This window comes from Aphanomyces astaci (genome assembly GCF_000520075.1).
Source record: "Aphanomyces astaci strain APO3 unplaced genomic scaffold supercont1.73, whole genome shotgun sequence".
NCBI classification, from domain to species: Eukaryota; Oomycota; class Saprolegniomycetes; order Saprolegniales; family Verrucalvaceae; genus Aphanomyces; species Aphanomyces astaci.
The window spans coordinates 138548-151331 of NW_009798336.1; the positions used below are offsets into that span (position 1 = coordinate 138548).

At 45.5% G+C, this 12784-nt stretch overlaps 3 protein-coding genes across 3 annotated transcripts; 2 read left to right on the top strand and 1 right to left on the bottom strand.

The window, feature by feature from the left end:
• Window positions 1–2399: 2399 nt before the first annotated feature.
• H257_15679 (hypothetical protein) lies at window positions 2400–3338 on the top strand (the record flags this gene model as incomplete). Its single annotated transcript, XM_009843851.1, has 2 exons — window positions 2400–2468; window positions 2904–3338. 2 exons carry the CDS (start codon window positions 2400–2402, stop codon window positions 3336–3338), a joined length of 504 nt encoding a protein of 167 aa, XP_009842153.1.
• A 2990-nt stretch (window positions 3339–6328) lies between these two features.
• On the top strand, window positions 6329–7014 carry H257_15680 (hypothetical protein; the record flags this gene model as incomplete). The annotated part of the gene is made up of 2 exons (XM_009843852.1): window positions 6329–6449; window positions 6863–7014. The coding sequence occupies 2 exons, from the start codon at window positions 6329–6331 to the stop codon at window positions 7012–7014; spliced, it is 273 nt and encodes a 90-aa protein (XP_009842154.1).
• A 4557-nt stretch (window positions 7015–11571) lies between these two features.
• Window positions 11572–12356, bottom strand: H257_15681 (hypothetical protein; the record flags this gene model as incomplete). Its single annotated transcript, XM_009843853.1, has 3 exons — window positions 11572–11647; window positions 12071–12222; window positions 12261–12356. 3 exons carry the CDS (start codon window positions 12354–12356, stop codon window positions 11572–11574), a joined length of 324 nt encoding a protein of 107 aa, XP_009842155.1.
• Between the last annotated feature and the right edge of the window lie 428 nt (window positions 12357–12784).

The window sequence follows — 12784 nt, forward strand, 5'->3', positions numbered from 1 at the left end:
GGAAAATAATAAGATAGAGGTATCAGCGCCAAGGGTTATGCATATTAGGAGGTTTTCCTACCCGTTCCTCGGCTAAATACCTGACTGAATAAGGCAATTATAGGTTATTTGGCCACGCTATGCTAGAGCTTGTTAGTTTTCAAAGAGCATTTAACCTCCACGTTCTGTTATACCCGGTATATATTGATATAAACAAGTACTTGAGGAGTAAACAGATTGTACTTTCATTATTAACTCAAAAGTACATCGAATGACATGGGATCGCCAATACGCAACTTACGGAGAGAATTTTGTACCCAAGCCGCCAACTAAGTGTCAAGCTCAGTTAACTTTGGTCCCTTGATGTTGTAGCGTGACGCAGTGACGTCTGCATCAATGTTTGCTGCTGAGCTGGTGCGATCATCCCGAACAATGCGACCAACAGTAGTGGGATGCACGATGACGCCGACCTCCTGTGTGATCCACGTACATGTAATCGATAACGTGCGGTCGGAAGAGCAGCTGTAATATGCTCGTACTCTGTCTTTTTGAATGAGCGTCAGTCGCTTGGCATTGTGTGATTGCACTGAGATCAAATGTCGATGACCTGCGGTTTTTGCGCCGGATTGGCTACAATCGTTTGAATTTCAAATTGTATTAATCCCTCTTGAAATTAATATTGTATAGCTTTACATGGGATATTAGTTTATACCAGGCTGCAAAATCGGGGGATCACTGTAATCGTTACTACAGTACACCCTAGTAGCACTTGTATTATTAATTGAGACATGTGCAAATTGTGCGACCAATCATGACCTATACTTACATGTTAAACAGTATGTTTTGGCATAATTTGTATCCGATGGACAAAGTAAGATGCAACGTACAATTGGACAACAACTATCTACAATACGCGGGAACTACAGTTCATAGAGAATGCGCGATGTCGTCGCCACTTTCTTTGCGATCGTGTGGCGGTTTGCGCTTCTTGTTGTGTCCACACAGCTCGAGCCAATAATGGTAAGACCACATCAAACGACTTGCGAAGTTCGGGGTCCGTCGTGGGCTTGGGTCAGTTTCTTGTTGGTAAATCGAGCACATGTACCAACGAGAAACCAGCGCCAAGCCATTGTAGCTACTGTATAGAATTACTAGTGAACGTGACCCGGCTTCGCACGGGTGGGGGTGCGTGTGATGTGAATTAGTGCTGGTTGGGGTTTGACGTGGGATAATCTAGCATTCACGGCTACATCTGCCTCAACGCTGATTGATTCAATATATATAATTATGTGATTAGTCAAAATTATGTTCTTTGCTTTCAGCCAATCAAAACGTGAACTTGACGCGGCTTTGCACGCGTGTGATGTGAATTAGTGCTGGTTGGAGTAGGTTGAAGTGGGGTAATCTAGCATTGGCGGCTACCGTACTAATGCCTGTAAAATCCCCATAATAGCGTATCCAACTTCGCTTCTATTTACTATAAACAAGTGTGCACACCCTAAAAACACCCGTGAAAACCCTGAAGGAAGTACAAAAGGAAATCCCAGGACACCCCGTTGGAGAACGTTTAATGCTAATTCCCCGGGGTTACATGCAATGCAGGTGTTTGCTGGCGCAAACCCTTGGATTGCATGTTAACCACTAGTCCAAACGTGGTTGACATTCCAGCTGAACATATAATTGTTGAAACGCTCATTGTTGAAAAGTGAAATATTGATATGTTTGCTTCTGCAGCTGCGTAGGGTTTCTGTGTTTTTAATTTTTACCACTGTAAAAAGTGCGCTTGCTGGTTTGGGTCGATTTGCATTTTTTATATGAAGTCTTTATGTGCATTAAAAATTTAAGGCTTAAAATTGGTTGGCTGGAATCTCCAGGGAAGACTTTTAAATTTTTGATTGTTGTATCGAGATTGTATTTACGAAAAAGAATTACGGTAAATGTAAGTGCATGGTTGATTAAATATGGAACGTCCTAATCGATTTGCCACTTTACAGTTAACACAAATTACTGTTAGTTGACGTGACCGAGTACAATGAATGTGGAATTTTGCAAAAATCAAGTCATGACGTGGCTGGCTGTGATGCCCCGAGTCGATTTACCTGTTTTCAATCTAGTATGGAAATATGTATGTGCATAAAAAAGTCAAGTCATGACGTGGCTGGCTGTGATGTCGTGAGGCGATTTGGTACATGTGGAGGACCACATTACCTTATATAGTATTTGTAACGTTACAGTTTCATACGATTCCCCATTTTCTACATGTGATTCCCTAATTCTTGTGTGGAGCGTTTCTGTACTCATCCTGCCCTAACAACATCAGAAAGCAGCAGTCGATTTCAATTGTGGATCCGATCTGGACTTGGTTGAGATTGTCCGCCACGACTAGGGCTCGCAGCAGGAAACGCATCGTATGGCGCCGCATGGACAGCGAAGTCGATAAGGAGAAGGAAGACGACATTGGTGACGAATTCGAAGGCCGTGAAGATAGAGTACGAGAACTTTGGAGACCAGGAGCACTTGGAAGACCGTGTTTTTTGTGCGTCCATGTCGCGAACGACCACTGCATACCCCTCAAAAGGAACGCCGTTGAATCGAACACTCAATGAAATGTCTGCAAGACAATGACGCGTGGGGCTTTCCGTCGATTTTCGTCTATTTCAAGGCAACGAGGCGTCGTTCGAAATGAGTTAACTGCGTCAAAAAGTTAGTCAGATGTGTGTGATAATTCCTGTGGCTTATCATTCTCGAATTGCCTCGGCCGTAGACACCCAAACGTACCCATGGTTAAAAATTGCTACATCGTTTCGACCATCGCACTCATCAGCCTCTTGCTAGCCATCAGTGCAGCTGAAGGTGCAAGCACCTCGGAGTTGCAAACATTAACTTTCATTGAACACTTCTTTCCAACGTTGATCCCATGCAAGCCGACGACCAACGCTCCACATACTACAGCTCCCAACCCTACGACCCCTGGCACCACCACCAAGGCTCCTGGGACCACCAAAGCTCCTGCTACCACCACCAAGGCTCCTGCTACCACCACCAAGTCTCCTGCTACGACCGCCAAGGCCCCATGCACTACCAAGGCTCCTAGCACCACCAAGGCTCCTAGCACCACCAAGGCTCCTAGCATTACCACTAAGGCTCCTGAGACCACCCAGACTCCTGCTACCACCTCCAAAGCTCCAGGCTCCTTGCTCCACCAAGCCTCCTGCTACCACCACCAAGGCTACTGCAACCACAACCAAGCCACCTTCTACTACCACAGCTTCTGTCTCTACCACATCGGCAGCTCCCATCACCACCACCTCCCGTCACCACCACCAATTCGCCTGCTACCACGACGACGGCTCCAGTGACCACATCGGATTCCACCACTACCACAGTGGCTCCCGATAGCACCACCAGTTCGCCTGCTACTTCGATATTTTCAGGGGACAGCTTTAAATTTTAGTATAGTAATACCAATTTTGGATACTATGGTTAATATATTATAATTGTTGAAATAAAGCGTGGATGACATTGGTCGGCACCAAACGTAGATGAGTGGTAGGTAGGACGTACTGGTAGATGAGCGAGGACAACGTAGGCGAGCGGTGGGATGGGATAGTGCCGAGCGTAAACCGGCCAACAGATGCTCATATCCCTGTGTTCATCGACCACCTCAAAGCGGTCATGTTTGTACAGCCTATAGAGGTGGTGCAAGGTCACAAACTGCACACATTGCACCTACTGCACGGGGTTGTTGATATGCGTAAAGATTGGGAGGCGTGCCCTACTGGTAGGTGCTCCAGGTGCTCCAGGTGCTCCAGAAGAGCCGCAACAACGCACACAGCGGTAGTTCTGCTTCACTGTAAATGTGAATTTTTCCTATACAAAAGCACCTTCCCAGCATGATATTCCTCGAAGAATTTTCAGGAAATTGTATTCGAAAATTCGTGTGGATTCTTGGTGCAAAATCTCTCTATTGCATTATATTGGATGAAGTTGTTGGGTGAAACCTGATGTCTTGACCAAACCTTCCGTATCGTCTCTACAGTACTACACCTTTTTGCAGTTAAGTTGGACGAATGCCCGGTATATTTGGTCGTGTGCCCGATATATTTGGCGGTGTGCCCGATATATTTGGCCATGTGCCCGTCAAATTTGGCACCCGGATGTCGTGTGCCCGATATATTTGGCGGTGTGCCCGATATATTTGGCAGTGTGCCCAAGCAATTGCCCATGTGCCCGATGAATTGTGTCGTGTGCCCGATGAAAATGGAAATCACGCAATAAAAAGTCAATTCAATATAGAAATGGTCGTCAAACGACACATGCCGCATCGTTGCTGTGACGTCACATACTGTACCAACGCCCATGCTGCCCATGGCCTTCGCGCGTCGATCGTGGGTGCGTTCCTTGAGGTATATCGAAAAATGATCTCTGCGCGCGACATATTCAAATATTCGGACGGAGTTTGAAGTATGGACAAAACGTTGAAGTACAGGGGCAACAGTATACTTTGTTCAAGTAAAAATATCGACTTCAATGTTCTGGAATAGATAGAATATACTGTTATTAATATATCGACTTCAATGGATTGACTTGAACAAAGTATACGCAACGCGCAGAGGCCATGGGCAAAAATGGGCGTTGGTATGTGACGTCACAGCAACGATGCGGCATGTGTCGTTTGACGACCATTTCTATATTGAATTGACTTTTTATTGCGTGATTTCCATTTTCATCGGGCACACGACACAATTCATCGGGCATATGGGCACTTGCTTGGGCACACGGCCAATTATATCGGCACACGACATCCGGGTGCCAAATTTAACGGTCATATGGCCAATTATATCGGGCACACCTCCAAATATATCGGGCACACGACCAAATATACCGGGCATTCGTCCAACTTAACTGCAAAAAGGTGTAGTAATACCGGTATATCCATTTCAAGGTAATAACCTACAGTATTTTGATTGAGATACAATTGTTTATTACTACTACAGTGCGATCGATGCAAAAGGTTATAACCACTAGGTTTTTCTTGATTGTTTTTTTGTTGGCTACGAATTAAATTAAGCTGAAAGTATGCAAAGATTTGTATTAATAAAATACACATTTCTAGCTTTGAAGCATGTCAAAATTAGAAAACGTCAGTGAGAAATGAAAAAGATTAAGTTTTACCACCGATGCGAAAGGATATAACCACTTCGAGAGCAGAAGAGTTGAGACCCCAAAGCGATTGAAATGGTACAATGCATTCATGGATTTTAAGCTCCTAGTAGTTAGTGATCATTCCTTTACAGGCCAGAACCGCGAGACACCCCTATTTCATGCGAAGGGTGAGGACTGTCCGTGATGGGTGATGCCAATCTTGACCTCCTGTTTCGAGTTGCACTGCTTACCACCATCGTGAACGCTGTAAATCTGATAGCCCCAGATGTTTCCAATAGAATCTAGGACCGGGGATTGCCCGGGCCAGTCAATAACATAGACGTTATGCGCTTAAAATGTTCAATTTCAATGTTCGTGGAATGTATTCTGCCGTGTTCTTGTTGAAATCGAAGTCGCAACGAAAATTCAAACACACATACCCGCCGAGAGCTCATTTATCAAATTGGACCGTCGTTTCCAATACAAGATACATTCGTAAGGCTCTATTGATGCTGTCTGCTACGCCACCGAGCTCTCTACCGTCTGTCGCTTCATCTCGAGGACTAAGAACCCTTCAACACGAGGAGCGTATCGCCATCTATGAATCGCTGCTACAAGTTAGCTCAAACAGTCACGTGGAGCCTTCGTAAGGCACGCTTAAACCTACCAATGTCACTAGTCAACCATTTCACGCTTGTGGGCACGAGCTCGTGAGTCTCTAGGCAGTCGGACGAGCCAAGGCAGTCGGACCGCCGACGTCAGCTCAAAAATTCGCGGTAACACCTCTCTAATATAATATTTTACCAGTATTTACCATTTGTCACGAGTATTACGTCTTACAAGATTTCATCTTAAGGTAATTCCGGCCCAAAAAGGGTCCGTACGCACAACAAAATCAAGGCGGCAGTCCAAGGCGTGGACACGTATGCTCGATAGACCCTACGAGCGCTTGCAGCACACAGTGGTATCCCCAAGACCACCATTGTGCAGCACATGAAGGACTAGAAGCAACTCCAAGCAAGATCAAGTTGTGTCCGACCCCGCTTGACCGACGCCAACACGGCCGCACAGATGAAGCATGTCATGAACTTCCTCCAACCTACGTCAAATGGGAACCAAGTTTTCGCCGATATGAATTCGTACATTTCATGTCCACTAAAAGTGGTTCTTTTTGACGCAGGTGAAGAGAAAGTTCTATGCCTACATGGTTATCCCAACCAGCCGGGTCAAGTCGAAGCGGTTCATTACCAAAGTCATGTTTTTGGCGGCGGTGGCTAGACCCCGCTACGACTTTCACAACAAGGCGATGTTCGACGGCAAGACCGGTATATGACCCTTCCTGGACTACCTACCTGCTTACCATCCCTCAAAGCGTCACGGCGGACGTTTACTGCTCGATGATCTTGGACAAGGTCGTACCTGCAATCCAAGCAAAGATGCCAAGGCGTGGTCAGACGGGCACGATCATGTTGTACTGTAACAAGACAATACGAGCCCCCACAACTGCGTCACCACGAAGATGCTGGCAAGTCGAGGCGTTCAAGGGATCGCCACCATTAACCAACCACCAAACAGCCCTGACATGAACATTTTACATTTAGGATATTTTAACAGTATTCAAAGTCTTCAGAGTCAAAAGTGTACTCGAACAGTCGAGGAGCTTATTGATGCTGTAGAAAGCTCATTATATGAGCTGCCTTGTGATACACTTTCGAAAGCCTTTATTACCTTGCAAAAGGTGATGGAGAAGACACTGAAAGTATGGGTACAAACGATTACAAGCTCCCACATTTGAGTAAGGATGCTTCCATAAAGGACTTGACTCTCTTCAATGTCAAGTGTGATCAACTTATCTACGACCGTGCTGTCGATCACTTGAGCGGACGTTGAATTCTCTACAAACAGGCAGAGTTGTAATAAAATAAGAAGTGATTATTTTTTCATCAAGCCTTATTCATTGTTAAGGTTCAATACATACTACAAGATGTTTTGTAGGGCCACACTATACTTCAATCAAGATAAAACATCACTACTATCATTTCAGACCAGAGTAGTAAATAGTAAGGCTCAACAAAGTAAAACCTATCATTCCTGTCAAGAGGAAGGTAGCACTGAGGAGGAACGACGAGGAACGCTTGTGTGGTCGAGAACAAAACCAAAAGTGATCATTATCGGACTGCTTAGCTGGCCTATCATTGGCCAGAAACAGTCTGGCTTCTGGATATTATGTGCGGATTCTAGGCTCATACAAAAATCAAGATATATCTCAGTACTATCCCTGAGGCCAAATTCAATTCGCCCATGCAAAATACCGCTTGGTTAACTGTCTATTTCTTGATCAATTCTTCACCAAATTTAAATCTGAGACGTAGAGTTTCTTCACCACGTAAAGATCTCTCATTCTACGTATCTATTACGTATCTATTTGATAAAATGTTGAGAATGAAAACGAAATACTACGTAGTACAGACGACGAGGGACTTTACAGTTAAGGGACACTTGGCACTTCGAATTTTGCATGAAATCGTAATGTGATTGGCTTAAGGACTTCGAAATTCGAGAATAATTGTAGCCAACCACACAACAGCAACTGCATTTTTTGAGCAAACACGTATTTTATACTAATTGGTTTGATGGTTCAAGATATTTCTTGTCTACTGGTGCTGTGGTGCAGTGGTTAGAGTGTCAGTGTCAAAGAGGACTATACTAGGTTTTATCCCAATACTAGAGTTGCCCAATGCCCCGAAACCCCGAAACTACGTAATTGGTTTGATGGTTCAAGATATTTCTTGATTACTGGCGTCTTGATTCGAAAACGCGTCCAGCTCGACTATCAACACATCACTATAAATAACTTTTCCATAACGATCGCTCCTTCCTACTGCATACTAATACAACGCAGCACAACTTGCGTACTGCTACATACATAATGCTATCAATGGCATTACCATTAGGACGTCTCACATTCGCTTTTGGCATGTGACGTGTACGATAGAGGAGGATTTGGTCAATTGGAGTCCGGCAATTAGATCTCATTGGATATGAATATCATAGGACCAGCTCCCTAAAATTTCGTCAATTCACAAATGAATTTCGAAATTTATTTTTGCTACAAATTCGTAAATAACTTGGGAAAAAATGAGGTGGAGGATTTCGAAATGGCGAAATCGTAGGGGTGTGCGCCTACGATTGCATACAAACGTCAAGTTCTGGCCTATGAATTCCGTAGAATGACTTATTTATGGAATTCATAGGGAGATTGCCTACAATTTCATATTTAACCAATGAAAACACTCCTGTACAATGATGTTATAATTCAATCACAAATCCATGTTCATCGCGAAACACTATTGACAATCAAATGCAGGCTACATGATACGAGTACTATAATTATGCGACGAGGGAATACAGTAGTCATGTAGTACTAACGTTACGGTAATATGTTCGACATCAATGTTGACTTTAATCATCCATGCATACCATTCGAACCGCATTGTTTGTAGCGACTTCAACACGAGCTTTGACGGTGTTTCTTCGTGGCGGGGATCGTGTCGGTGGTTTTGTGGCTCACAGATTCTCGTTTCTTGTAGTCGCCGCGACCTTCCAACTTTACCTCCAGGGCTTGGAGCCGTTCTTCTTGACGCCGTCCCGCCTGAATAAAACCTTGAATGAGGGCTGCCTGGTGACGAATGAGGCTTTTTTCGGTGGTCTCAGACGTCGATGTTGAGTGTTGTTGCAGCCTCTCGGGCAATTGTTGGATCGTTGGTGCTGTCGTCAAGTGCGATGACCACGCCAGCAGGTCAATTTCGGAGCAACCCGCAAGCCGCATGCACGCTTCCAGGCGAATTACAGCAGGTCCATGTGTATTGAGCTCCTTCAAACGGGGGTAGTGGCGAAACAGGTAAGCCGTCAGTGTGTCCACCACACGTCGGTTGAAGTTGAGTGTAGGTCCATCGAGGCCAGAACACGCTGCAAAAAGGTGGGTTTGGACATCTCGAATACGATCTCGACTTTGGGCGTCGAAAATATCCAGGGAAAGAAGAGGGACAGGTTGGGATGTCGTCCGACCGCTGAGGTGCTTAGCGACCTTGTGATCTTCACTTGACGTGTTGAATATGTGGTTGAAGCCCTTGTTGGTGGCCGAAATATTCCACGCCCCACGATCGAAGATCCACCTAGCCGTCAAGTGCTCCGAGCCACTGGCATGCTGTGTCCCCCCGCGACGAAAGGAATGCGACTACAGCTTCTCCTCAACGCCGGAGGGTCCGCCGATTCGTCCAAGAATTCGATTGATGTTGCTGTGAATAGTTGGTGAGCCTTTGGTCGTTGACTCTTCCTTGTCGAACTCAATAACGCCAGGATCACGTACAACATCGATCAATGCAGTTGTTGGGCCAAGACTCGAAGCTGAGGATGAAGATTAAGTTGGTAAGTTGTCGATGACGTTTGCGCATGGCCGGCCTTGGTAAATGGTTGCCAACGCCATCGCCAGCAACGGAAGACATTATCCGGGAATATGGACAGTCCCTGTTCCTCGCTAGTCTTAACACGTACGAAGCGTAGGAAAAACACACCGCCAGCATCAATGGACACGTTGTTCTTCCGCACCATTGCCAAGTCGGATGCCCGTCCATGCAGATACCACAACAAGGCCAACAGGGATGCGTCTTGATAGTCGCTGCATGAGGACGCGCTCTTATAGATATACATAAGCAATCGCTTTAAGTAATCCTTGGAGCACGCAGCTTCCTGGTTCACTACCGCTCCGCCGTCTTTCTTGGCGCAAAAGTTCTCTAGTATCTTGCCCACTCGGAGTAGCTTGGAGCCGCCAACAGGCTGTAGGTGGGGGAGCTCGTCGAGTAGGCTCATCTTCGCTTGTCGGAAGTACTGGATGCATGAGTTCTTGGATAGCGGCATCCCGGGTGACTTTTCACATGCAGCAAGGTACGTAGAAAACTTCTCCATGACAGAGGCAAAACATTGGTATGTCGTATCCTTTCGGATGCAATCCTTCGCATGGTGCTCTTCGACGCTCTCGGACTCGAGGAACTTGAGGAAGGACTTGATACCCGAAGCTCTGGCATTCACCGTTGGCCGTGGTCGCAGGCGGACCATACTTGGTGTGAATCGGGGTTGCTATATTATTGACCAATTATGGGAGTAACAATTATGGGTTGACCTTCATTTTTGTGTGCTCATATTGCATAACTTTTGAATGGTCCGACCACTAACGCATATCTGACCTCCACTTGAAGATGGTGTATGACAAACCGATACTATTGGACAGAAATTATATGATCAATACGTATAATTGGCTAGTTCAAAATTAATGTTCTATGATTGGCTAAAATTAGTCATACAAACAATGACATTGGCCGGACCTTTCGCATTATTCATCCATAACAAACATCATAACAACTGTATGTTTGGGCGGCATGTTAGACGTTTATGCCAATTTTTGCCCTAAATTTGGAAAGTGAGTTTAAATGTTCAAGGATGAGGGCGGTTTAAATTAGTAAGCCCAACAGCAAAGTAATTGCTATACAATTCAATTACGAAGAATGCCCATGTTCGGGGTGCTGGGAAATTACAAGTAACTCAGGGAACCCGTGGTAGCTGGTAAGGGCGGGCACAAAGGGGGTGGATCAGTCGATTCAGAGAACCTAGGGAATGCGGGGTGACCTTGGTGGACTGGTAGACGTGGGAAACCGAGGTAGCGGTTAGTTCCTCCGAAGTCGGGTCGAGTTCACTGCGCGTGGAGTCGAGTATGACATATGCAAGGAGTATAGAGAGACATGCCGTGGATAAATTCAGCAACAAGACACCACACACACACGTTGATTGGGGATGCAATGCACATATGGTACACTTGGTGGAGGTTCAGCTACCGATGTCTTCTGCATTGCAGCTTTGCATAGATCTGTGGCCCGATATCTGTGCCTAGAAATTAGCTGGCACTTGGTTTGAGGGCGAGGTGGGTTTCGTACACTTGGTCGACAAGCGTGTACGAACTTCAATAGCGGATATATTGGAGACAGCGTCTCCAACACAAAGTAACGTGATCGACCAGTGATGGGCCGAAATTTTTCGATTTTCGTGGATGAATTCCTCCGCGGGTATTTGTGCTACAGGTATGACCATGACATATTCTGAACGGCTGCGTCAAGCACTATCAGGTACACCTAAACGCAATCGGTTTAGACAGTTCATGTTCGCAGAAATGAATTCCAAAGTTGCAGAATTTCCATTGAGCCCCAGGAATAAGATTTTGAAGAATTGTGTCAACCAATCTTCGAACGGATAAAACTCACACCAAGCGTACGGCATGCTCCAGGCCATCAATTCTCATTACAGAGTACGGGCGCAGAAAGAAAAACTTGGCTGGTTATGCTGTGCCTGAATGGTTTTCCTTGTCAACGAGTGATGCCAATAAAAGTTTCTCATTTCTCAATTATCCTCCCTGGCACCCATTGCGAGTGCCTGCAGCGTAATGTTCGTCACCATCAAGTGCGCCCGCGTCCGCCTAGTACCCCAGGCTGTAATACTTCTCTACAACGGAAGATGGTAAGGGGGCAGGACAACGGTTAGCCAGTGAAGGTCATCCTTCGAGGTGGGCACGATGCTTTGGAAAACTGTTAAATCCCAATAAACGTTACTATTATATCAATGTATGATTTCCTGTCTTGTGTTCACATAATAAGCTCCACAACGTAAAATATTCACTTCATACATACATGTACTGTCCAATAAAATTAATTCACTGTACTTCTACTCAAACCATATCCAATCGAATTAAATCCAAGTAAGTGTAGTGGCTTCATACGTAAATAAACTGTCCAATAGAATTAATTCGAAGCATAAACCTCGTCCTATAGAATTTAATCGAAAAAAAAATTTCAAATGCAATGGATTGATTTACATCCTACACAACATATTCAACAACTACGTTGCCGTCGCTGGGTGCACCGGCAACGCCACTTCCCCTTGCCCAGTTTTCTTCTTCTTGCGCTTTGGCTTGGCTGCAGCTTGAGCTTGAAGCAACTCGTTGTAGGCCGACGTAATAAACGTGCCTCCAACTTTCGAGGTCTTTTTCGAGGACTTCTTCGACGTCTTTTCCGAAGATCTTTGCCGCGTACCTCGCCACGCACCATGTCGATTTCTTGCACCCAGGAATCATCCAATTCATTGCTTGGTAGAGCAGATGGCTTGGAAAGCGACAGCCGGTACATCATCTTGTCCAGAGACAACGGACACAATCCAGTGCACACAAAGCCATTTTGAATGGCAGCCGTGCTCGTCGAATTCGCCCAAACATCGCATGCAATCGCAACCGCTCGCTGCTTGTTGATGTTTGTTGGCACATCATTCCAAATGGAGTCGGCCACCGCATATCGAATCGCCTGTTTGAAGCAACGCCATGGGGGGGGGAATAGCTCACTGTCAATGGAGGTTTATTAGAATTTTAACCGGATATTATTCCTAACTTAATATTGCCTTCTCGCGTTATCCGGCTGATTGGGCTCACTCGGGGGGGGTGTGTTGGTTGTGTTTACAGTGTTTTCACGATCCGGTTATTTAACCGAACCGCGGGTCCTCTTCATCCGGTTATCCCTTCTTTTCAGGTGTCGCGTGACGGTTTTTGAATTCGTCGAAAAGAATG